The sequence below is a fragment of the Diplotaxodon limnothrissa genome, linkage group LG19, assembly GCF_057381915.1.
Source record: "Diplotaxodon limnothrissa isolate DT_005_m linkage group LG19, D_limnothrissa_male_GT1.1, whole genome shotgun sequence".
NCBI lineage: Eukaryota > Metazoa > Chordata > Actinopteri > Cichliformes > Cichlidae > Diplotaxodon > Diplotaxodon limnothrissa.
Window position 1 is genome coordinate 31,092,610 of NC_140614.1, and position 26,315 is coordinate 31,118,924.

The 26,315-nt window shown below is 41.4% G+C and overlaps 3 protein-coding genes across 4 annotated transcripts; 1 reads left to right on the top strand and 2 right to left on the bottom strand.

Annotated features, from left to right (window-relative positions):
* Positions 1-1,028: 1,028 nt before the first annotated feature.
* ngb (neuroglobin) lies at positions 1,029-2,111 on the bottom strand. Its single transcript, XM_085343036.1, has 4 exons — positions 2,014-2,111; positions 1,514-1,622; positions 1,287-1,406; positions 1,029-1,181 (listed from the first exon to the last, which is right to left on the bottom strand). Exons 1-4 carry the CDS (start codon positions 2,109-2,111, stop codon positions 1,029-1,031), a joined length of 480 nt encoding a protein of 159 aa, XP_085199162.1.
* A 3,114-nt stretch (positions 2,112-5,225) lies between these two features.
* Positions 5,226-13,794, bottom strand: fam161b (FAM161 centrosomal protein B). 2 transcript variants are annotated; one of them, XM_085343462.1, is made up of 8 exons: positions 13,595-13,794; positions 13,037-13,509; positions 12,023-12,333; positions 7,846-7,964; positions 5,985-6,152; positions 5,775-5,874; positions 5,558-5,697; positions 5,226-5,307 (listed from the first exon to the last, which is right to left on the bottom strand). In XM_085343462.1, exons 1-8 carry the CDS (start codon positions 13,792-13,794, stop codon positions 5,226-5,228), a joined length of 1,593 nt encoding a protein of 530 aa, XP_085199588.1. The 2 variants fall into 2 exon arrangements, with proteins under 2 accessions (XP_085199588.1, XP_085199586.1); XM_085343460.1 differs by having other exon boundaries at positions 13,037-13,527.
* Positions 13,795-15,192: 1,398 nt separating this feature from the next.
* On the top strand, positions 15,193-25,374 carry coq6 (coenzyme Q6 monooxygenase). The gene is made up of 12 exons (XM_085342837.1): positions 15,193-15,554; positions 15,867-16,001; positions 18,316-18,374; positions 20,113-20,239; positions 21,415-21,545; positions 21,631-21,738; positions 22,817-22,879; positions 22,975-23,082; positions 23,734-23,936; positions 24,132-24,247; positions 24,578-24,744; positions 25,301-25,374. The coding sequence occupies exons 1-12, from the start codon at positions 15,368-15,370 to the stop codon at positions 25,328-25,330; spliced, it is 1,434 nt and encodes a 477-aa protein (XP_085198963.1). The 5' UTR covers positions 15,193-15,367; the 3' UTR covers positions 25,331-25,374.
* The last annotated feature ends 941 nt before the right edge of the window (positions 25,375-26,315 follow it).

The following is a 26,315-nucleotide window of genomic DNA, read 5'->3' on the forward strand; positions in this document are numbered from 1 at the left end:
CCACTGATCCCTGTCACCTGTAAAGCTGAGGTAATAGTACCCACATCATCGCAGTTAATAAGCATTGATAAGTTAAGCAACTACGATACACCATTACTACTTTACACTAAGATTAACTGGAAACTGATAGCCAAGGAACAAAGATGTTACAAGTCCTCCAAGATGCCATTTTACTTTCAGTCTCTTAAAGTCATATAACAGTCTTTTAGTTAAAGTTTAGTTTAACAGTCATCAGAAGCTTACTGAAATACTCACACCCTCGACTGAGGAGCGCATCGCACGCCACGTCGGGGAAGGTGCACTTGGACGCCTTAACAGTCGTGGATAACTAAAGAAAGCTATCAGAGAGAGTAAAACAGTTCTTGTCAAGAATCTATTGAATAAAATGTTAAAAAACTGTTTTTTCTTCATCCTAGCAGCTTAAAAGTTAAACGACAAAGTCACTCAAAAGACATGAAATGTAATATCGATTTTAAAAAAACACACAGTTTTGATATTCTTCTGACATTGCATTGTCCCACACGTTCTGTTAAGTATCACTGTGTTCCAGTTAGATAAAGAGCTGCCCTTGCTGGCCACAGTAACCATCACAGTTTGAGCAGTGTGTGATGTCTAATCATAATAACAGCTAGTGTTTCACAAGTGTGCAACTCTTTTAAGATACACCACAAACACCACTACAGTCACTGTTATCATTTGAGTAAATATATCAAAGCCATTATATACAAAATAAAACCCTTCCACAGTTTCCCGAGTGTTTCTTCTCAGTGTGAGGCATTCAGATTACAGTCCGCTTACACTCTGAAACTGTACAAACAGCACTGCCTGGTAGCTAAACATCCACAGCAAAGAAAACACGCTCTGTGACTCGCTGGTCCGACTGAAAAATGTGTAACTATATCACACGTTCGCTACGCTATGCGACCCCACTCACAGAGCAAATGTACAGCAGCTGAAGCCACAATGCTGCAAGTTACACAACCTTATTCCATGGCAACCAACTTGATGATTTGACAACTACTGGCGCCTCAGTCGGCCTTGTCTTCGCCATTTTCGGCATACCCTCGGCTCATCATTGCTACCACAATGCTGTACATGTTGAGCCAGGCTTGACGCAGCGGTGCCGTGTAGGCCGGGCCCAGACTGCACTGCAGCATGTAGAGAAGGGACTCACCCACCGCCTGCAAAACACACAGGAAAAAAAAAAAGAGAAGAAGAAAGTGTTCACGGCTCATTCGCTCGTGAAATTGCTTTGGCAGAGTTGTGCGATAAGATGTTGGTCCTACGGCAAATGACTGCGTTCTGACTCCCACTGCCTGATGCTTCTTCCCGAGGTTGAGCAGAAAGTCCTCCAAGGAGTGAAGGTCATCCAGGTGGCTGACGGCCGCGTCGATCACAAGCATCACCTGAGGCCACGGCCACAAGAGAAACAGAGAGCCATCGCAACTGTCCACAAACGAAACTTTAACGTGTCTGTGTACTTGTGGTGGTTAATGCGGTGAACAGAGCTCACCTTGGTGACATGTTCCAGAAACTCGGGGCTGGCGAGGCGGTCCTGTGTGGAATCGCAGTTTGTACCGTAGTGGAAAAGATTGAGGAGCGCAGGGTCCAGCTCAAACAGTCTAACACAGACAAATACAACGCTGTTCTATAGGTGTGCACACATGGTGTAGCCTCAAATATTCACAGAGGGATAAAAATCAGTCTACAAAGCAAACATCTACACATATCCCCTGTCTGATTTAGCAGCAGCTGTCTCAGAGTAAATTGCAGGATTATTGCAGTCTGTCGCCAAGCAACAAGTCAAGCCTCCGGTCCGTGGTTCATGTGGAAAGTGTGCAGGAAAGGATATACACCTGTGCTACATTTATTTACACTGCTGCTATTAGGTAACAACAATACACAATCCTATCACTTATGCTTTGAGTGCTTTTATATTTGATCTTTTCTTCCAGCGCAAAGAATTAAACAACAGCCTCCTTTTATGTCGTGCTGATCATGATAGAAAATTACCTGGAGAACATGACGACACCATGAGGAACTTTGTTCTTGCCCAGGCTCTCCCAGCTGTCTCGTATCAGCTCCTTGTCTTTCGTCGACAGCTCCTCCATGCTACCTCAGGCTGCAATAACAAGACAAGTTCTTCAACTCCTCTAAACGATCAGTTGGAGGACGGCCATAGCATCCGAGGGAACGCACAGACAAAACTTCTGCCAATCCACCTGCAAAACAAAGTTGAGCATCAGGTGAGCAATTTGCTAACATAGTGTAAGGGTGGGGACACTGGTGCAGGAGAGACGCTCAGCTCAGCACAGCTCGAGACACACAGTCATACTGTACCTTTTTGAGGTCAGTCTTCTCTCTGAACTCCTTCTGGTGCTTCTGTGCTGTGGGGTCTGTCTTTTTCTGTGTGTGTGTGTGTGTGTCTGTGAGTGTTTATGTGTGCAGGCAGAAGCCTTGCCTGACACTCTGGTGCACTTGTTCCTCTCTTTCCCCAGCTCACGGTGCAGTCAGGAAGACAAGTTGTGCCACAATCTTATCTGTCACACAGGCTTCTATCTCTCTCTCTCCCCTTCCTGTTTGCCTCTTGATATGCTCTCTCTCCAGCTCAGGGGATATTATTCATGCCGCTGAAGGAGAAAAAGAGGGATATCTCTCTGCTGCTCCAGATAAGCTGCAGCGAGACACAGCTCCTCCTGCAGGTGAACCGAGGACTGAGACATGCAGAGATGCTGCTTGCACGCATAACATGCACTGCATTTAACCCAAAAAAAATTAGCCACTGGATTTTCAAGTTGTAATCAAGTGAAAATAAGCAAGAAAACAGCAACAGCAAAAATGCTGTGCAGTGCAATTGCTGGGTAAAGCAGGTAAAATCCATTTAAGGCCCACATTATCTATTTTCGGATGTGTCCCCAACTGCCTAAATTTTGCAGCACATGCATTTGAAAAATGAAATGTGTGGGAATTTTAATACTGCACAGCGGCTAGAGTAATAAGAGACCTGCACACACCACTTCGGTGAAATTATATTGTTCATCTGCTGAGCAGAGCCACTCCTTAAACAGCGCGATCATAACATTCAGCGGCCAAGCGTGCAGCCTCTCATTAATTTAAATGGGATGTGTTTCTTTCTTTCTCAGCCTCCACACATATCTGAGGCTGCAGTTTGTTTAAATAGATGTCACAGCCGCCTGCTCCATCGCGTTTCACCGATGCAGGTTCCCGCTCAGACATTATCTAACAGGTTGAAAGCAATTTGTTTTGCTTTGAGCTTTGCATCGGGGAATCAGAGGTGCGCAGCTTTCTCCTAAATGGACTACAGTGGCAGAGTGAGGAGGGATACATGGTTCCCATGACAACCTGACAGGATGTAGCCCTTGAAGCTTGATCCTGTGATATTTGAGCTTTCAAAGAAGCGACTGTCTGATTATTATTTATTACATATTATGTGACAACATTTTGGATTTTTCTCCTTCTCTGTATTTGTGAGGGATGGCTGAGCGGCAGAGGCACAAACAACAGGCTTGCCGACAGCTCCACAGGCTGGTCTCTTATTATTCCCCATTTTTTCTTCACAGCAGTGGATTTTTGCGCCATATTTATAGTGCAGACTGATCAGTCAAACTGAAGATAAAAACATTTAATAGAAAACAAAATGAAAAATAGCCCCACCTTAAAGATGATGATCCAAAACTAAATCAAACCGCTGAGAAACAATTTTGCGCTGGGCTCTTGCGCCTATATAGGTAGTCGCTCCTCCCACTTAAGGAAATAACAATTAAACACTAATTAACTGTTACATTAATTTATACAAGTGCTCAATCTAGCATTTAAAAAAATGTTAATAAGTTAGTAGTGGGAAAATAAATAAAGATGTATTTAGAAAATGTACCTGTTCATTAATTGCGTTAAATCAATGCATCCATCAAACATCACACAAGACTCCCCTTCTTTCACACTGGCCCAGGAACTTGACCATATAAGGAGTCCAAAAGGGCCTGGACTTGTTTGGCAGTTCGTGGGTCTGAGTTAGATAGAGGTTAGAAAGCAAATTAATCAGACGGAAATCTTGAAAACTTATCAAGATTCCATGGCTAATGTGGAGGCAACGCTGCTAAGAAAAAAGCACCATGTAGTATTTTAGAGGTCACGAGCCTCGTCGCCATGGTATATCTTTACTGCAATTATGCAAATATATTTAAATCTGAAGACAGCCAGCTGAATATTACTACAGCTCACTGTAGTAATATTCAGCTGGCTGCATGCAGTTCGTGCAGCATAAATATGCACGCTAGATGCATAGACTATGTTAACTCCTATCTAAGTGTTATGTTTTAAACCATGCTTAGTGATACCACTTAATGAATTTTAATATTTTCTAATGTGAATTTACTACACTGACTCCAAAGCACGGCACAACAGCCAACAAAACCATAAGGGCGTGCACTGATCTCCATTGATTATGCTTGTAAAAATATTCAAACGCTCCCATGTGGTTGGTAAGTAAAAATGTCTCGATGTCTCGAATTCCTGGCAGTCAGCTGTCAAAGCACAAGATACAGCGAGGCCAGTGTGTAAGAGTATTTGATGTGGATGTGCAGGCAGACCACTGAGATGGTTTGTGTGAATGCAGATGCATGGTAAGGACTGTTTATTTAGGTGGCACTGTGGCTGTAGAAATAACTGGGAACTTTAACTCGACAATCTAAGAAAAGCCAATGTCAGATGCCCTGTGTTCTTACGGGCCATTAGAAACATGTAAAAACATGAATTAAAAAATAATAATAATAAAGTAAAATGCAACTGTAAGCATTAGAATATAAGCATTTACATTAAAGCAAATTTAAGTATTGTCTCTTTAACACGGAGACTGATTAATGCTACAGACAAACTGGGCTCAACTGGTTTTCTCAGTTTATTTTTGAACCATTTATTCTGGCAACAACATGCTCATCATCTTCAAAACTACAGCTTACATATTCCTTGGGGAAAGTGTTGTAAAACCAACAGCAATCACTTATGTACATTTTTATAAAGTTTTATCTCTTTCCATTTGTGATTGCAAATTCCAGCTGTTTTGCGATTTCATGATTTAAAGCCGCTCATCTTAAACTATCAAACATTTGGTGCGGACAGTCAGCAGCGACATGAATCATTTTTGAGGACGGTGTTGTTTTCTAGTGGCGAGGCCACAAAACTCTGTGCCGCCTGAACCTTTTTGATCATGGCATTTCTTCCCCTTTGGACTTCACGCTCTTCTCTCCCACATCTTTAATTTTCTCCCCGTCTCCTCCATTTTCTTCCCTAAATCAGACATGTTGGGTTAGAAAATGACTATATTGTAATTACATCGAACTTTTACTTGGCTACGGAAATGGTCTTTTTTTTTCTCTAAAGACTGTAGAGCAAGCTCAGAAAATTATGTAATGCAACATGACCAAACCACATGAAGTCCTTGGCTCTCCCAGCAGCAGTGCTATTCATATTTTTACCGGACACAGTGGTATTACTCACAGGATGAACAAAACTTGCTACAATTTCTCACGCTGCATACCTGCTTCGAATGTCGTCTTCAGTGCTGCGGTCATCCTCGGATATGAGCCCGTCTCCATTTTCTTCAATGAACTGCTCCTTCAGCCCGGCTTTCTTCAGTTTGCTTCTGTATGTCTGCTCTGCGTGAGCTTTCGCATTTCTCTGCCAGTGAAAACTCAGACTTAGATTCCTGAACGTATGTCGCCTAACGCATGTAGTAATGTTCAGGCATTCCTTACCTGTTTCACCTGTTCAAACAGATAAGGGCGTTCACTAACTCGGGCCTTCATTTCCCGTAATTCTCTCATGTAATCCCTCATTCTTTGTTGATCAGCCTCCCTTCACGTAAGAGGAGATGATAGTTTTAACTATTGTAGCAGGCATGTGTGGTTCTTGTGACATGAAATGTAAAACTGCAGAATAAATAGCCGTACTTATACAGAACTCACCGATAGTTCTGTAGTTTCTCGTCATACACTTCTTTCAAGCTGCTGCGTGGGTCCAGTAACTTTGCATGGAGGGTTACTTTCTCCTTCATTGCTTGGGATCTCATTTGGTAGTTCCTCAACCAGTTCAAACTCTCTTGATTCTGACTATCCCTCATCTCCATTGATGTTCTGTTCAGGCAAAAATTGTCTGCATTTCAGATCATTTCATGGTTTAGGTGTTGAAACTATATAGAGCCAAGTTAATTTTTTCCCCAGTGGTCCATGCTGACTTACTGAGTCACCGTAGCTACGTGGTAATCATAAACCACTCTGAAACTCTAAGAGCAACCCGGTGTTCACCTCCCCAGAAGGTGAACATCAGTACACATCAGGTCAACTGTGACTGTCCTGTTCAGCACCCTCGGGTCCTCTGGTGCACTTCCAGCTACTTTTCCGCCAAAGTTTTTCAATTTATCCCTGAGAGAATAACGATCACTGTCCCACTATGAGGAACAATAATTGAAGCATCAACACAAGGACTCACAAATGTCACAAACTCCTGGAGGAAGACTGCAGAAATCGGAATGGATGTGAGGGAATGCACAAAGAAGTGGAAAAACTAGAGGGACATATACGTTTGTCCTCCCCAAACAAACTGACCACAGCTAAGAGTGGAGACCCATAAAGGTCCCAGCATAAGTGCCAGCAACGATGTCGGGCACTTACATAGAGATGTCTAAATCAGGTCTTAGCTGTCAGTGATCCAGGGTTTATGCTTTGGAGCGTTCTGTTTTGGTTGTAATAGTTGAGTTATTCTCTTTGAGTGATCTATGTTTGGTTTTCTTGTACTTTAGTGCTCTCTTTTGATCATTTTGTTTCTGTTAGGTTGTAGCTCTTAGGTTCTTAGTTATTCTTTCAACATGTTTGGGGTGTGTTTTTGTTTTCCTTCAGTTCTTTGGGATTATATTCTGTCTCCCTCAGTGTCTAGTCTCATCCTGTGTTTTCTTAGTCTTGTCTCTGTTTTCATTCCCCCCAGTCACACTGTGACGCTCGCGTATCTTCGTCTACACATTTGTCACGCTTCCTTTTATTTTGATAATCTTTGTTCCGTGTTCAGTGTATTGAGTTTTCCTTTTCTTTGTCTCGTCATGTCAGATTAGGTCCAGCTGTGTCTCCCGCTTGTTGCAAATCCTCCCGTTATCCTGCCTGTGTTTTTAAGTCCTCAGTCACCTTCTGTTAGCTGTCGCGTTCTCCACACTTGCTGTGTGTTCTTGCATAAGCTCCAGGTTCTAGTTGTTTGTTGTCATGTTTAGTTCATCTTTTGTTTCTTTCTTTCAGCGTTCATGTGCTTAGTTTTCATTTGTATTTTCCAGCAATAAAGATTTATGAAGTTAAGCTTTTGGTTTCTGAGTCCTGCGTTTGGGTCCTAACCTAGCCTGCCACACAGCTTACCATGACATTAGCGAAAGTAAGTAAAGGGCTTTTCACTGAACAGCTCCAAAAATCCTCCATTAATCTCATAGACAACAGATTATATCAAAATAGGCTATTTTTTCATACACACGGCCTGAGACTTAAATAGTGTTTCTATCAGCTCCGTATATTAATGTGGTGTATACTGATTACACGGTTATTATGTAACTCAAACCACTTTCTATTTGGTTATTTCAAAGTGTCTGACATTATATTGTTAAAAGCTTAATAGCACCGGAGTGAACACCAGCATTACTAACTGAAGGACAGATTAGCCTCATTAATCTCATTTATCCTTACTGAAAAAACAAATTTATTGCACATGAATACGTCAATAATGAAGTCTTTTTTTTCCTTTTGGGATACACTGAGACAAGATCTGCTGTCATCCATAAATATTCCAACTCACCTGATGGCCAATGAGCGCTTCCTCACAGCGTCTGTGATGTATGTGGGCAGTGTGTCAGTGGATATTAACGTTAAAGCCCCGAGTGACTTGCTTCTACTGAGATTACTCATTTTTGGTGCCTGTGGATGAAGAGACAAAAAAAACTGAAATCAAAACCAAACTGTTGGCCATCATGTGGCATTTTTTCAAGAATTTGAATAACATGAAGAAAATAGTAGCATAAAGACGTGTGTGAGAGCAAATGTAATAGCTTTTCTCCATCAAACATAGCATGACTAGCTTCATTAGTTCAAATGTTTTTTGAAAATGTATCACTGTTGACACAACGGACACTTTATCAGCACTGGGTTGGAACTCGTTTTTCATCCTCAGAACTGACTCAATTAATCATGGCAGAGATTCAACAAGGTGCTGGAAACATTTCTAAAAAATGTTGATCCATATTGACACGAGACATGATAGCATCACACAGCTGCTTCAGATTTATCCGCTGCACATCTATGATGCAAACCTCCCGTTGCACTGCAAAACAAAGGTGTTCTATTGGACTGAGCTCTGGTGATTGGAGGTGAACTCATTGTCATGTAAAGAAACCACTCTGGTCATAACAGGATGGACAGGGTCAGCAACAATACTCAGGCAGGCTGTGAAGTTTAAACGATGATGCTCATTTGTTACTAAGGTTGCCCAGAGTTTGACCAGAAAATATTCCCCACACTGTTACACCACCAGCAGGCTAAACTGTTGACACAAGGCAAGATGGATTCATGCTTTCATGTTCTCTAGGCTATATTCTTGGCCTCAGTATCATCGCCTTCAAGGTTTAATGTGTTGTGCATTCAGAGATGCTCTTCAACCCTTCCTATCAGCTCAAAGTAGTCTGGCCATCCTCCTCTGACCTCTGGCATCAACAAGTCATTTTCACACAGAGAACTGTGGCTCACTGGATATCTTCTTTTGTTCAGGCCACTCTCTGTAAAACCTCTAGATAGTTGTGTAGGAATATCCTAGTAGATCAGCAGTTTCTGAAATATTCAAACCAGCCTGTGTGGCAAAAACAACCATGCCACGTTCAAAGTCACTTAAATCACCTTTCTTCTCTATTCAGATGCTTGATTTGAACTTCAGGCTATCTTGCCCATGTCTATATATGTTTAAATGCACTGAATTACTGCCATGTGATGGCAAATGTGGCTTTAATATTTATACTGACAAGCAGTCTAATATGTGTGCCTAACAAAGTGGGCAATGAGTGTATATTTCCATATATTAGAGTCCAAGCCTAACTAAAACAATGACTGACATTTTAATGCAAGATTAAATGAACTAAGGAAGACCATCATTTGCCATCAACAAGTGTAAACTGGTAGTTTAGTTTTTATGTGTAACTACAATTACTGTGAGAACAACCGCTTCCAGAACCTCTTACTAAACAGTTACAGAAAAATAAAAATAAAAAGATTAATGGCAATAACAGCTTCAGGAATAATTTCATATCACTTACAAAAATCCTAAAGGATCTTCCGGAAATATCACACAGTAAAAGGTAATTTAGTACAATTACATGTGATTATTCTAGACATGTGGTAACAGTTAAGCTAAATGTACAGTAGATATTTGCAACGTCAGTAAAATATTTAAAAATCTGCCTTAACCTTTCTGACAAGCGTCATAAAACAGAACTGTGGTAATTGGATAATTACAAAAGCCACAAGACACATGAAAGGAAGACGTGACGAAACTTTCACTGATCACAAAGTTTGGATTAGAGAAAATTACTGTTATTCTTACCTAATTACTGGTATAATTATTTTTAGCCTTTAATGCTCTCATGTGAATCATCCGCCCAGACAAATTTCAGTGAACATACACTACCAGTCAAAAGTTTGGACACAACTTCTCATGCAATGTTTTTCTTCATTTTTACTACTCTCTACATTGCAGAGTCTCACTGAAGACATCAAATATGTGAAGCAAGATATATGGAACTATGTAGCAAATGAAAAACTGATAAATAACTCTAAACATGTCTTTGCATGCCACCCTTTGCTTTGTTGACAGTGCTGCCTTCTCCCAATGAGCATCATGATGGAGTCACCTGAAATGGTTTTCACTTCACAGATGTGCCTTCTCAGGGTTCATTTGTGGACTTTCTTGCCTTCTAATGAGGTTGGGACCATCAGTTGTGTTGTGCAGAAGTCAGGTTGGTACACAGCTGACAGCCCTATTTGACAACTGTTAGAATTCATATTATGGCAAGAACCAATCAGCTAAGTAAAAAGAAACGACAGTCCATCATTACTTTAAGAACTAAAGGTCAGTCAGTCCAGAAAATTGCAAAAGATTCTGAATGTGTCCCCAAACGCAGTCGTAAAAACCATCAAGCACCATCAAACTGGCTCACATGAGGACGGCCTCAGGAAAGGAAGACCAGGAGTCACCGCTGCTGCTGAGGATAAATTCATCCGAGTCGCCACCCTCAGGAATCGCAGGTTAACAGCGCCTCAGATTAGAGCCCAGATAAATGCCACACAGAGTTCCAGTAGCAGACTCATCTCTACATCAACTGTTAAGAGGAGACTGCACAAATCAGGTCTTTATGGTCAAATAGCAGCTAAGAAACCACTACTAAGGAAAAGCAACAGAAGCGGGAGATATTTGGTTGGGGGAAGAAACAAAAGGAATGGACATTAGAGCAGTGGAAATCTGTGTTTTGGTCTGATGAGTCCAAATTTGAGATCTTTGGTGCATGCATGGTTCCCACCATGAAGCATGGAGGAGGAGGTGTGTTGGTGTGAGGGTGGTTTGCTGGTGACAGAGTTGGGGATTTATTCAAAATTGAAGGCAGTGAACTAACACGGCTACCACAGCATCCTGCAGTGACATGCCATCCAGTTTAGTTGGACCATCATTTATTTTTCAACAGGACAATGACCCCGAATACACCTCCAGGCTGTGTAAGGGCTATTTGACCAAGAAGGATAGATTGATAGATTAGTCACCTGACCTAAACCCAATAGAGATGGTTTCGAATGAGAGGGATGGCAAAGTGAAGGCAAAAGGGCCAACAAGTGCTCAGCATCTCTGGGAAGTCCTTTAAGCCTGTTGGAAAACCATTTCAGGTGACGACCTCATGATGCTCATCAAGAGAATTTCAAGAGTGTGCAAAGCAGTAATCAAATCAATTACTTTGAAGAATCTAAAATATAAAACAGCTGAGTTACTTCACACTTTTTGTTTATTACATAATTGCGTATGTTTTCATTCATAGTTTTGATGCCTTCAGTGAGAATCTACAATGTAAACAGCCATTAAAATAAAGAAAACCATTAAATGAGAAGGTGTGTCCAAACTTTTGACTGGTAGTGTATATATACATCTTCTCGTGAAGTATGTCTCATTTAAAAAAGATCCGGCTCTGTAGAAGCACGACTTGAATTAAAGGTTACAAATCATGAGTCGGAAAAACTTTGAAACACGAGAAGAATAATTCCTCTTTGAAGATGGATTGCTGAAGGTATTTTAAAATAGCAATACGATTCCACAACTGAGGAGACTTGTTTGCAAAGCCACGAAAAAAATAACACACAAGGCCTCAAACCATACAATAAATCTCATTTCATGAAACAAGCTGTTTTCAAAGTCACAGAAACAAAAATGTGACCTGGTCAGATTCCCTTGTTACATTTTGTGAAATAAACACTGTGCTGTGAATACGGGAATATGTTGGATTGCAGAGCTGCCAAAAACTGCAGAGTCAAAGAAGAACAGATTAAAATGAAACAGAATAACATCCTGAACAGTAGAGGCTTTAAAGAAGGTAAGTGGCTCAGAGCAAATCTCCTTAAGAAAAAGAGAAGGGTACTGATTTGATAGGAAAAAAAAAAGTGGGTGGATAAGTCTCAAACTATCCATGAAGCAGAGCAGGGGTGAGACACTTCAAAAAAACTTCTGAAATGTGCATCTGGTTCAATACAGAGATTGTCCATTAAAACTGAGTTTAATATGATTTCTTTCCTGGCTAATAAAAATATTTCTAAAAATCTGAGTTAAAACATGAACTCTACTACATAAATGTTCAGAGAACATAAACTAAAACGAGCACGTAATATCACAACTGAAGTCCAAAAGCAGCTAAAGAAATAAATACCAATAAGAAGCAATGAACATGTTTTACCTGCAAGTGTACCGGACTCGTCCTGCTTTGCCTTGGTGGGCGAGATGAAGTTCTCAGGACAAATGGCTGACACTTTGTCACATCTTTACTCTGCATTTTCTTCAGCGTCTCTGTCTGCAAGGCCTTGTGCAACATGCTGAAATCAGGGATCTCGTGAATGATTTTTGGATGGAAACTAGGCTTCTCATCCAAAAATCTCAGCTTTTCTTTCCTGGTGCGCTCTGCTGTGCGAAGTTTCGGGCCATTCCGAGTAGGATTCTCCTCCCTCGCAGTCGCCTGAGAGTGGACTTTCCTGCAGACTTCCTCCTGGTCTAAATAAAGTTAGACAGGGTATACACTGTAGCCAATTCACTGCCTGGAGTGTACTGTATGCATGCACAAATATGATACAATAACAGTTGAAATCTTCCATTTAAAAACTCTTAATGAAAGTTTGAAGAAACACAGATCAAAATCAGCCAATCACCCAGTTTGCTTCCAGTGAGGACAAAGAAAATCTTCACTTTCGAACAGCTTCGCACATAAGCACTGCTACTTTTGTGGTGTTCTATCAAATGCTGCTAACAAACTACTCAAAACTTATCTGAATCAACTAGGTTTTTTGTTTAAGGTTTTACATGAATGTCAAAAGAAAAAGAAAACATTAGACACCACTGTGTTAAAGGGTTTTTACACTAAATTTGGGGATTTTAATTCAATTTGATTCCTTAAAAAATTCACAATGTCTAATGTTTATTAAAGTGTAGCATGGCTTCTTTCAGATTTGTGGGCTTCATTACTATTTCTTCATGATTTTGGTCTTAATTCATTATTTGATCTCAGAATTTTGCCAGTTCAAGCTTTTATAGTAATTACTCTGGCTGTTTAAAACTTACTTATATGCAGCCTAAGACAAGAAGTCACAGGAATGCTTTACCTGGTTCCAAAGACCACAGCCCAGTTACATGAATACTAAGTACCCTTTCTAATTCATCTGTTCATAAAACCAAACCAAGTCAGAAAAGGAAAACCAACCTTTTGTCTCAGGGTCTGGGGAGTCTTTTATTTCTTTCGGAGATGGTTTTCTAACTCGAACACCGTTTTTCATATCTTGCTCGACTTGGTTTAACCTCGCAAGCAGTTTCTCCCTTTTCTCCTTTTCTCTCTGCAGGAAGCTGAAAGGCTTTTGAATGGAAAGCAAGAACTGCTTCCTCTGTTCATGGGCCTCCTTCCTCTCCTTTTCTCTGTGCTCCATCATGTCCTGGTAGATGGGCTGAATGATGTGGCTGGGGACAGGAAGAGCAGAGAACTTCTTCTGACACTCAGCCTCGGCTTCCTCCTCTTTGATCAGCTGTGAAGTTTTAGCTAAAGGAAACCGCTCAGTCCTGACAGAACAAAGCTTCCCATCTGTTAAAGATAACCAGGCTGGAGAGGATGAGGTGTCGGGCCTCTCTGATTGTAGGGGTTTGTGGGAAGTGTTTAGGATTTCTGAAGAAGATCTTGTCATCCTGTAAAACAGTACAGCTCTTTGAAATAGGTCAATTTTAAGTGGACGAAAGCAAAAAAATAAAATAATAATATGAGGTAACATACTCTGTTGGGTTTTCACTTGAATCAGCTGACAGGTGAGCGTTCTGCTGAATCCTCTTTTCCAGCTCCTCCGTCTGTATCCTTTCTGTCTCCTGCAGCTGCTGTTTCAGGGCTTCTCTAAGAGCCTTAAGATGCAGCTGGAGCATTAACTCTGATTGCAGTCCATCCTCCAGCAAAGTATCCAGCTTTAACTTATCGTTCATACCTGTGATATTGAAAAGAAAAAAAAGAGAAAAAAGAGATTTTTTAAAATCTTGTGAATATCTATGTTGACTAGGAGCTGATATGCTTAATTTAATATTTTATTTGTCTATTGATAAAAACTATGACAATCATTTTGATAATTGACTCATAGTAGATGTCAACTGTCAGGAAATTCAATTCAACTTTATTTGTATAGCCACGCTTTAAAACAATATTTGTTTCAAGGTGTTTTATACTGTAAGGTGAAGACCTTTCAATATTAGAGAGAAAACCCCAACAATAAGATCAGCCCCTGTGAGCAAGCACTTGGTCACTGGTGGGAGGAGAAACTCTCTTTTAACAGGGAAAGATATCCAGCAGAACCAAACACAGGAAGGGGCCAACATTTGCAAAGACTGGTTAATGGATGAGGGGGAAGAGAAGGGAATAGAACCTAGAGAGACCACAAACAAGACCAAAAAAAACACTACAGGACTTAGTACCTAGTGTGTCTGTCTCCTGAACCCAAACTGGAAGATGGTTAGTTGGAAAAAAGTGAAATACTTTACTGAAATAATGTGATACACTATAAGGACAAAAGTACTGAGACAGCTACACATTACACATAGACAAATTACTACATAAATAGTAAACAATATGTATGTGAATAATGTGTATGAGAGCAATGTGTATTTCTTCATTGCAATTAAAAACTATTTCTCTTGCTGCTAAAAAACTCTGCTGAACACGTTTCTCTAAGGTCTTTCTTTTTAGTAATCCCACAAAATTCATGAAATAAACAATAAGGGAATTAGGATTTGTTCGTACTATAAACTGAGAAGGGGAAAATACAATCAAATAACTCTAATCAACGCAAATAAAAATTCCTGCATCCACGGACTACATTGCACATGCGCTCTGCTCTCAGCGTATGAGCTGTGTAAATTGGTCACTATGGCAACCACGCTCTCAGCGGAACATCGACATGGTTGTATGTGTTTAGGATTAATAGCGCTTGTTTAAATAAGATTTATACTTTTTTTCTATACAAACAAACTTCCTTTTCATCTTCTGCTACTTAAGTTCCCGTTAAATACCAATATAATCACAGAAAAATCAACCTGAGAGTACTAATGAGCTGCCAACCTGGGAGCAGACGAGTTTTAACAAGTATTTCACGGCGTCGAAGATTCCTCCAAGCGCTCAGTAGTTGCAGTACAGTTTGTTTGTTTAGCTAATGACTCCCGAAGCTGGTACAGTTCTTTGTATCCCACCAGAAGAGAGGTTTTAGAGTTTTTAGCCAGTTGTCAGTGCTGGTAGCTTTAGCGCTGTTTGTGGTCAGAGGCAGAAACGCCACCCGCGGAAATTGCCTTCTGTGATTGGTCGTAAAACCGGAAGTACTTCCTCTTGCAGCGTTTGTCAACACAACATGGTTGTTGTGTCACAGAAGAGTCGCAGTTGGTCTTAGAAGGACACATTCAAGGGGAAACGTCTGTCTCTTTAATTGTTGTATGACACTCTTCAAAGCCCGACCCAGGACTGTTTCCTTTGTTTATCCAGAGGCTTCTCTCTCATGCGAAGACAGACTGAAACATGCAGAAGCTCACGAGGGCGTCGCTGGCCTTAAACGGACTCAGCCGGTGTTTTGTAACAGAAAAGCATTTATCTGCTATAAAAATCACCAGGCGAGGATTAGTATGTGCAGATCACGGGAATGATGTTTATGATATAATTATATCCGGGGGAGGGATGGTTGGATCTGCAATGGCATGTTCCTTGGGTGAGTGCTCGACTAGTGTTGCAAGACTTTGCTGTTAACTTGTCCAAATCCAGATTAAAGTTGGTGTGCAAAGTAGCAGTGCACTCTTTCTCTCACAGAGAGGGAATGTCACTTTCTACTATACTGGAAAAGATATCTCTAAAATGTGCTGGAGTATTAAAACATGCAGTCAGAGCTCTAAATCAAATGATTGCATCCGTTTCACAGGACAACGAATCCAATTGCAGGTTCATTACACATGTTTAATCTTACACATGTGCTCTCATATTTAAACTATATTATATATTGTATGCATTTACTTTCCATCCACAGGTTTGGATCCAAACTTGGAGGGTAAGAAGATTCTGCTGCTTGAAGCCGGCAACAAGAAACTAATGGACAAAGTCCCGGACACCTATAGCACCAGAGTTAGCTCCATCAGTCCAGGCTCCGCCACACTTCTCAGTGGTACAGTATACAACCAAATCTGAACAGAATCTGCTTGAAAAATGCAGCAAAATATAATCCTGAGTAATTTCCTTTCTGTGACAAGTTTGTTGTCCTTGACTACTAAATGGCTCCCACAAGGTAAGCCAGGGATCAGACACTGGCTGGTCACCCATTTTTAGCAGGGATCGTATTTAACCACAGTTGTTCCTTTTGTAATGGATCACCTGAGGTTTTTCCTAGCAGTGTTTTTTTCCCTGTAGTACAGCTAAGAATGTGAGGTTTGGTCCAGCCCAAACTGCAGTTTAAATATGTCTCCTGAGCTTAAAGAAGTCAAAAGCCAAGGAAAAGGAGAGTCAGGGATTTGACACTGTAATTGCAGTTGGGCTTGATGGGCTTGTTTTTTAAACATAGTCTTTGTCCTAAATTACCACTTCAGGTCTTGAATCCATTAAAAATAGCTGAAGGTGGTCATCAGAACTTTTTCTTCTTCTTTCGACTGGTCCCTTTAGGGGTCGTGGCAGCATCCCACCCTATTCCTAACATCCGTTTTTGTCACAGCAACCCTCTGCATGTCCTACTACACTACATCCATGAATCATTTTTGTGATCTTTCTTTTTTTTCTTCTGCCTGGGAGTTCCTCTATTAATGGTTTTCACCTATCCAAAACATCCTTGCCTGTCTAACTTTGTCTCCAGACCGCTCAACCTTAGCTGTCTCTCTGATATAATCAATTCTGATCCTGTCCATCCAGATCACTACCAATAGAAATCTTAACATCTTCAGCGCTATCACCTCTAGTTCAGCTACCTATTTTTTCGCCACCATTTCCAAATCATACATCATAGCAGGTTTCACTACCACCTTGTAAACCTTCTGGAGAAACAATCCCCCAACAATCAAGCGACCCACTATGAGCAAGAACTTGGCAATGGCGGGAACAATAAACACCCTTTTAACAGGAAGAAACCTCTGGCAGAACCAGGCTCGAGGTGGGACAGCCATCTGCTGCGATCGACTGGTGGTTGGGGGATAATATGTGTTAGGATGTCACAAATCACACATCCAGGGAAGAGGCCCTGCAAATCAATGCAAAGTTGTTCTGAGTGATCACCTTTTTATTATAACTAAGCGTTTTTAGTCCCAGTGGAGTTGTTTCTTCCAGAATGACAATGCCGCCACCCATAGGGCAGGAAGGGTCACTGAATTGCTTAGTGAAGATGGCATTGACATAAATAATATAATATGGGCTTTGCGGCCACAAGATCTCAGCTTAATTACACACCTATGGAAGATTTTAGACTAGCGTGTTAGGCAGCATGCTCAGCCACTGTCATCAAAACACTGAATGAGGGTATATGTTTTGAAAGTATGGTGTTTCACCCCTGCAGTAAATTTCCAGTGACTTTCTTTTTTAGAATCAGTCAAAAGCTGCATTTAAGATGTTCTAGATTTAATGTGGTCCAACAGCTTATTAAGGTAGTTTGTTAGTTTTTCTTTCAATATGTGACATGTCTGTAAGTTAAACCGTATTTATCCAGGTTGAGGTCTACACATGCCAACCTCCAACCTCCTACCTGCCTGGTAGACTATGCAGTCCAGTGTATGAGCATGTGTGATAAACATTATTTTTGCAGGTGCCAGAGACAAACCCTAAAGTTTGTCTTAGCATCTCAAATTAAGCCCTTCACATATCTTATTTGTGTTTTCAGTCACAGTGATCCATTAATAAACTTTTCCTCTCCAATCACAGACTTTTATTTTGACTGTAGTGTCAATAAAAATGTTGAATGCGGCGGTGCGATTTGAAAGGGTAAATGTGAGACGTCAAGTTTGGCTTTGACATCATTGGCCGCAACTGACACCTGCACAAAAAATTAAAAGGTTACTAAAAACAAACAGTGACTGATGAGAGCTCAATGAATGATCTGTGCCATCCTTTAAGCACTTTATAATGTTATGTTTGATGCCTCTACTTTAATTAATACTCCTGAACAAAGGAAAAATGCACCCACAATCCAACATCTGCACCTGATTGTTGATCCTGGAGCTGCCAAAAGTGTCAGTCCTTAACCCTAGTCACAACATTCTGCACATTATGCAAACATGTGCATTCATTTTTGTTATATTTACTTCCAAAGTATGACTATGATTATTTATCCACACACATACTTTTTTTTCCCATTACTGTTAATTGCTCTGAAACGTGCAGAGAAAAACACTGAGGCGCAGAAAAATCCAAACTTCCCTGAATCAGTCTGTGTGAGTCATCTGTGGATCTCTGAATGACTTTACAAACCACATTTGTCCAATCTGACCTCTTTCTTTTGTCAGGTATCGGAGCATGGGAGCACATCACAAAGATGAGGTTCAAGCCCTATAAAAAGATGCAGGTAGGTCAATCTTAAAGTTAACATTGTTAACTGTGAGTATACCTTGAGCCTTCTTTAACACGGCGCATCTCCCCGAGTCGTCCTGTTGCACCGTTCGGCTTTTCCTTCTCACGTCCTCCAGACTTTGTAATTTACTGGAATACTGGATGTATTTCTGTCATCCATCAATCTCGACACTGTGCAATTTGTGGAGAGAAAAATCTGTGACGCTCAGCCTCCGCTCAGTCATTCTTAATAACCAAGCAACACAATACTCAATGTAATTGTTCCCATTAAAATGCCAAGCGGTGGTTTCGCGTGACATGCATTTCCTTCATTCCTTTGTGCAGTTTATGCCCCTTCGGTATCACCGTGCAATCTATAGCACCCCAAAACATCAAAGAACACAAGGCATATTTAAAAGTACAGGATGGCTCTCTGACCATGCTAGTTCTATTTATTAAAACTATGTTTCCTATGAGGAATACATTATTTTGACATTTTCAAATTGGTATACCCCCCAAAAAAAATCCTCTAATTATGAAGATTCATGTGAACAACGGGAAGAAGATGAAAGATTAGGAGAGTGGTTGTTTGCTGCAAAGTCGAGCCCGCTTTACAGCTGTGGGTGCAGCCTCGGTCCCTCTTGTAAGATGTGGTCGGTGTGTACCAAACACTCGACCGCAGGGTTTCTCTCTGGGCCTAAGATGTCATCATGCAGTGCCTCACAGTGATTATGGTAGTGTACCTCACCCATTATACCTTCACTCTGCTACCACTGTTTTGGCTTGTTTGCCCACTGAATTTCAGTCATATACATCCCAGTCATAGCACTGGAAAGTATGTTCTGCAGGTCAACTGTAGAAAGCAGGCTTTCCCTGCATTAAAGTAGGCGACGAGGGTTTAGATTTGAAACACAAGCAAACCGTTTGTTTCTTTTTCTTCCTTTCTGTCTCCCCCCCCCCCCCCCCCCCCCCCCCCCCCCCGCGCATTTTCCCTATAAATTTTTATTCACGCATCTTGTTTAAGTCTTGCAAAAGAAGTAGGAACTCACTCTGCCCCGGAGCTGCATCATTTCACCCTGCATTAAACAAAACCAAAACAATTTTTGGGCTGGTCTCAGTAAATCTTTCTTCCCAACCACTTATCACAAGCTGCAAACTCATTGCCATTAGTGGTTTTCTCATGGGTATATCTTCCTACTTTATGGCAAGTTGGAAAAAAGTAGCGCAGCAGCATATTACTGCAGAATGACGGGTTCTGTCATCCAGGAAAGGATCAACCTTGTACAAACACTTTTCAACCCCCCCCCCCCCCCCAAAATCCCGTTTAGCTAAAGCGGTGCTTTCAGGGTTAGAATTACAGTAGCCTAAAACTATATGTCACTCTGCCACTTTTGGTCGCAGATAAATATTGACTCTCACTCTGTAATGTTCTCAAACATGACATTTGTTATTTGTGTTTCCCAGAAAGTGTTTGAGAGAGAGAAAAAAAATCCACATCACAAAAATATTATTTGGTCCTGCGCCTCACAGAGCTCCATTAAAGCTGAAGTCAGCTGTCCCCACAGAGCGCTGCCCGTGACACTTGCCGCTCTGCATTTGATGCATGTAGGCTGTGCCGTCCTTCGGCGGCAGTTAACAACTTTGATGTGTTCAGCCTAAGCGAAGCGCCATTTCTCTGCTTACTATATATAGGAAACGGAGATGCGTTTAAGGATAGACTTGTAGACCGCAGGCGTAATGAGTCTCTCATTTAGGTTTGGGATGCCTGCTCAGATGCCCTGATCACATTCGATAAGGAGAACGTGGAGGACGAGATGGCGTACATCGTGGAGAACGACCTGGTCGTGGCCGCGCTCACTAGACAGCTGGACAGTCTGTCTGGTAAGATTATGATTAAAACATGAAGCATCCCCCACCCAGAACACACACAAACACACAGTAGTTTGATTTCTATTCCATCTCCCTGCTGCCAGACTCGGGCAGCTAAAGCCACCACTTTTATTCCATCCCGTCCCCAGGTTTTGTTTATTTGTACTCTCTCTCTCTGTCCCTGTGACTGTTTTTAAAGACAAGCTCTTGGAGCCATCCTTGTTTTTCATGCAATTTCAATCTAAACCTCACTGCCAGTGCTCCAGCACCCTGCGAGGACACGTGAAATGGTCCAGTGACCTATTTAAAGCCGCCATGTGCTCCCGGGCTGTGCCACCTCTCAAGACGCTAAATCGCTGACGGGGTATAGCGCCGCATTGCCTTTGACAGCGTCCCAACTTTTGTGAGGTTCACAAATAAAACTGAGCTCTGCTATGTGCTCCACAGTTAAAGTGGCATATTTATAAACACTTTTCGGCGTTGTGCGCCAAACAAAAGGGGCGTGCGGTTACATCACGTTTGTGCCTCATGTGCCACCAGCTGTCTCATTTTTAGCATTTGGGATTGTTATGCTCAAGATGCACATGTACTCGAAAAATCTACTCCTCACCAGCTGTTTTCAATGTAAGCCCTGCTCACCAGTCACTGAAAAAAAACCCAATTTTTGACTTTAGTGTTGCAGAAACTGGTCTGTGGATGGGTACCACTCCAAGTCAGCGTGAGCCAGAATACGATCTGGATCCTTACATGTTTTGCGATGTCCAGCTGTGGATATTTTAGGATGAGGAGCAGTTTTAGTGCAAAATCTAACAAGCTGGCAGCGTGTCTGAAGTGTGGATTGGTGTGCTTGTAGAGAAACACTATTAGTCAGTGCAATGCTTCGTGCCAAGACCATTAAGAGGACTGTCAAATGTGAACTTTGGCAGCTTCTATATGCCACCGAGGAAAACCAGTGGTGTTTTATGAGGTGGTTTATAGATCTTCCACTGCTTTTGCTGCAGGCAAAAACCATCCTTTCTTTCCTTAAAGGAAAAAGTGTCTGATGATGATATATTCACAGGACCAAGATTGATCTCTTTCTTGTGAGAAAGTCACACCAGCTGCTCATTTCTTTTGAGAAACACAGTTTTTCTTTTCTTTGAACAGTAGTCACCATTTTTGTGTGTGTTTATCTGGTGCTTTATTAGAAAATGTACAAGTGAAGTACAGGTCCAAGGTGGTGAAATACACATGGCCCATGCCTTCCCAGGAAACAGACTACATCCCATGGGTGTGCGTCACGCTGGCTAACGGAGAGACTCTTCAGACTAAGCTGCTGGTCAGTTTAATTTTATCACGCAATCTGTGGTTGTTGTTGTGTCATTTTTAATCCATTAATTTCCTCCCACTCATCTGTTTTGCAGATTGGTGCAGATGGACCGAACTCAATGGTGAGGCGGGAATTAGGAATACCCACAGTCAAGTGGAATTATGACCAGTCTGCTGTGGTTGCTGCACTGCACCTATCAGAGGTGAGCGTTACTATTTACACAATGTAAATCCTCGTAATTTGAAGGCTCTTTTGTTTTGTTCTTATTTTATGTCTCATATGTACATTCAAGGGACGTTTTATTAGGTCCTCAATAGCTTCAATATTCGATGTGTTACCTTTTCAGAGATGGTCTTCTGCATAATTTGGTTGAAATGAACGTTTTTTTCTTCTTCTGCTCTCTTAGCCACGTCTCTCTTGAAAAAGAGTTTGTAATCTCAACGAGACTTTTACCCGGATAAATAAAGGATAATTAAATAATAAAAATTTGAGGCACAGTTGCATTCCTATTAGTTTAAAGCTGTCTGACCATTCTCCTCAACCAGGCATTTTGACACAGAGAACTGGCACTCAGTGGATATTTTCTCTTTTTCAGCCTGATCTCTGTAAAGATGCTTGTGTTGGAAATTCCCAGCAGATCAGCAGTTTCTGAAATACTCAGACCAGCCAGTCTGGCACCAACAAACATACCACATTCAGAGCAAAGTCACTTAAAACACCTTTTATCCTATTCTGATGCTCGCTTTGAACTTCACCAGGTCGTCTCAATCATGTCCACGTGCCTAAAGACACTGAGCTGCTGCCCTGTGATTGGCTGATTAGATATTTGTGCTAATGAGTAGTCTAACAGGTGTACCTAACAATGTGGCTGGTGGGTGTATATGTACATATATACTGTTAGAGTAACAGATGCTCATATTAAACCTTGCAGCTGCTCTAAACACTCAGGCAGAGAGTGAACTGAGGGGTTGTGTGAAGGCCAAGTACTCTGAAGTGTGAATCATGCAAAGCTACTCTACTATAGTCCAAAAATAAAAAATATTGAGCTGGAAATGAGCATAAGTCTCCTAAATATTTAAGCAAACCTTATTGTAAATTCCTTGGTAGATTTGCTCAATGATTTTGTTATAATAGTAATTTTAATGTCACATCTGTCAGCAGTCGGAGAACAATACACCCGACCTTTATGATATTGTTTTTATGCACAGTTTATGATATTCAAATATAGCTGTACAAAACAATGCAGCTGTTTAATACGTTTTAATTTATGTGTCGGACAGCCCACGGAGAACAATGTCGCATGGCAGAGGTTCCTCCCAACAGGACCCATTGCAATGTTACCGGTAATATCTGGATTTTTTTTTGCTGCTGCAGTATTTTCATTCTGTCACAGGAGCATTTAATGAAACTTCAGCTGTTGCGTTTTGTTCCTATGCAGCTGTCCGACACACACAGCTCTCTCGTGTGGTCAACCAGCCATTCACTCGCAGAGGAGCTCCTCGAGCTGGATGAGGAGCGCTTTGTTGACGCCATCAACTCTGCCTTTGTAAGTCTCGGTTCATACATAAACTGCCAATGTCGTATTTACACTCAGGTTGCCTGTCTGTCAGTAAGATTTTGCAAAGTGTCTGTATTTGTATGCAGTGTGCCATATGTGGCACGAGGTTCTCCATACACTTCCACGATGAGCAGTTTTAAGTGGCTCACGCAAACAATACGGTCATTGTTTAGCCCAAAGTATACACAATACTAATATTTCATTGCAGGAATGATGCACCTTTCTATTTTTTCTGTTTGGAGAAACTCCTTTTTCCCAAGCTGGCTATTTTTACTGGGCCTGCTTATGGACGGGGTCACCACGGTTGAGTCACGTTTGGTTTTAGGCCTGGTTTGCTAATTAAACCTGTGGTCTCCCAGTGTCGACCATTACTGCATGGAATGTTTTTCAAACAGAGCTAATTCAACTCCATAGCCTGACCGTCATCTTCTTTTAATTAGCCCAGCTCCCGAAGCCTTGCCAAACCAGTTAGTTAGGGAGGGGGGGGAAAAAAGAAAGCCCTTTCGCTGGCCTGGAGTTCAGCTTTGCTCCTGTGTCAGCTAATTTCTTTGTCCACTAAGGGGACGGTGTCTGTTTTCTCTCTTTTCTGGCTGCTTTTCATTCTCTTGTCTTCTTTCCTGTCTGTCTGCTCGCTGGCAGTGGAGTAATGAGAACCAGTCGGACCTAATTGAGACGGCTGGCTCGCTGTTTCGAGGCGCTCTGTCAGCCATCATGCCGTCCGCAGGTTCACCTCGACAGCTTCCCCCGAGTGTGGCGGGGATCGGCCCAAAGTCACGGGTCATGTTCCCGCTCGGAATGGGCCATGCATCTGAGTACATCAGACACAGAGTTGCACTCATTGGGTAAGATAATAAAAACTAAAAGTAACAGCTCAAGCATGTTAATGCCTTTTATAAAGGAGAATGTGTATTACAAGGTCCTGGAAAAAAATTGCTCTTTAAAGCTTTTAACTGTTTGCTTAGTCAGTTAATAAAGGGATGGTGATTTGAACTTGTACTGTCTAGAACTACTCAACTCGTCTTTTGTTTCTATTTCAGGGATGCGGCCCATCGTGTCCATCCTCTGGCTGGTCAGGGAGTTAACCTGGGATTTGGTGATGTGGCCTGCCTCACGCAGATCCTAAGTCAGGCGGCCTTTAACGGGAAAGACCTGGGTCAGTGAGAACTCTAAACAGACATAGCACGGCGGTTTTCACTAAGCTCTTTTCCATTGCCCCAGCTCAAACGCACGCCGTCGATGTGAACTATAAAAAGCATCAGCTTTTCCGGCAACATTCATTTGATGTTTTATTTTTTTCCCATTCTTTCCTGGAGCTCTATGTAGTCGCTTTTCATAGAAAAAACACAAAAATGCTGGTATGTGATGTTCTAAAGTTAACGTAGCGCCAGTGCTTTGAGCTAATGTAGAAAACACATGACGGACTTATTCGGCTTAGAATTTATTCTCAGTTTTTTAACCTCCCGGTTCACGTGTGTTTGTGCAGGAGCAATTCAGCACCTGCTAGAATATGAAACCGAACGTCAGCGGCATAATCTGCCTATGATGGCTGCCATCGACCTCATGAAGCGGCTGTACTCCACCAACGCCGCGCCTGTGGTTCTCCTACGCACCTTCGGTCTGCAGGCCACCAACATGCTCCCAACGCTGAAAGTAAGCCTCTCCGTCTGTTCTAGTTTTAGATGTTAGCGAACCTGGAAATCGCTCAGATAACATCAACCACCTGTCAAGCACAAACCCCGCCTCCACCTTGACCCCACCTTCCGCCCACTTTTCTGATTACACGGAGCTTTACTTTAGCAGCATCTATAATTTTACTGGTTCTCAACCTACTACTATGGCATCTAAGTTTAGCCTCAAATTTAGTGTTACCAAAAGTGTGTGGGTGGGGTGCACGGCTGGTCCTGAGGCAGCGGACAGTGGCTTGTGTTTTCACACCCCTTTTATTACCGACCACTCATGTGAAATGGCTTTATTCCATACTAAGCGATTCAAACCAACACAACTGTAACGGGTTGTAAAGGCATCTCGCTGCGGAGGCACAAAGTTAAAGTCACTTTCTTTTTTTCCACATTAAATGCTGTGAGTTCACTGCTTTACAGTTCTTGTGTAGAGAGTTTGCAGTGCCGCTCGCTTATAACAGGCTTTTTCTGAGCATGAAACAGAGGGTTGGAGAGTTTTTAAGTTCATGTCTGTTTTCACTTCACAGGAGCAAATCATGGCATTTGCGAGCAAATGATGCGTCTCTCATGCAGCGGCCGTTTGTGGATCTCCAGCGACTTTCAGCTCTAAATGTTGTAATGTAAAAATACAATAAAATAATAAAAATTTTATTTTTCTCTTTGCCTGTCTAACATTAAATTATTTAAATCTTTTTTCTTTTAATATATTGAAACATACACAAAGCTTGTTTTTTCATGTTTTATTGACACATACATGATCTCACTGGATTTACTTCAAATGTACATATTGTCACGCATGAGTGTACTCTGATACTGATGAGTATGAGTACAGAGGCATTTGGCAGCAGTTGTGCGGCATAAAGTTTTTGCAATGTAAAAGCACTTCTTACCAAATAAGTTTCACTAAGTTTACATTATGTATATACAGCAGTAGTTATTGGAGTATGTTGAATATTAAAAGGACAGTAGAGGCATGGCTTACGAAACGGTTACACAAAGAGTTTAAACATTAATATCGGATGAGGATAATTAAAATACTCTTACATAAACTTTCAGTTATTTAAATATTTGTACAGTTCACAAGAAATACAAATGACTCTGAGCAACCAACAAGGAGTTCTCAAAGATGTTATTACAAAAACATTTTGCTGTATTTGTTTGGCTGTGGATTAGGAATCTGCATGCATGGTCTACCCTGGATGAGGCTTTCTTTTCCTTTGGTAGTACAGTTCATCACAAAGGCCCCAGGTAATTGAGCCCTGCTTCATAAGATATTTTAATGTCACAGTAATGACTGCACGCTAAAAGAATATGGAATTTAACCTCATTTAAGTAGCAGCATCTATAACCCACTCTGTCAGAGGCATCTCTCCACATCTCTCTTTGCTCCAGGGTCATGGTGAATCCACCACTAATGATGAATATGTACAGCTGTAGAATACATCAAGGTGAGTGACCTTGGCTACATTATCTGCAGTTAAAGTGTTACTTGCAAAGTAAATGGAAGCTATATGATGGTCAGCTGCTCTGTTTTGAGTTTGT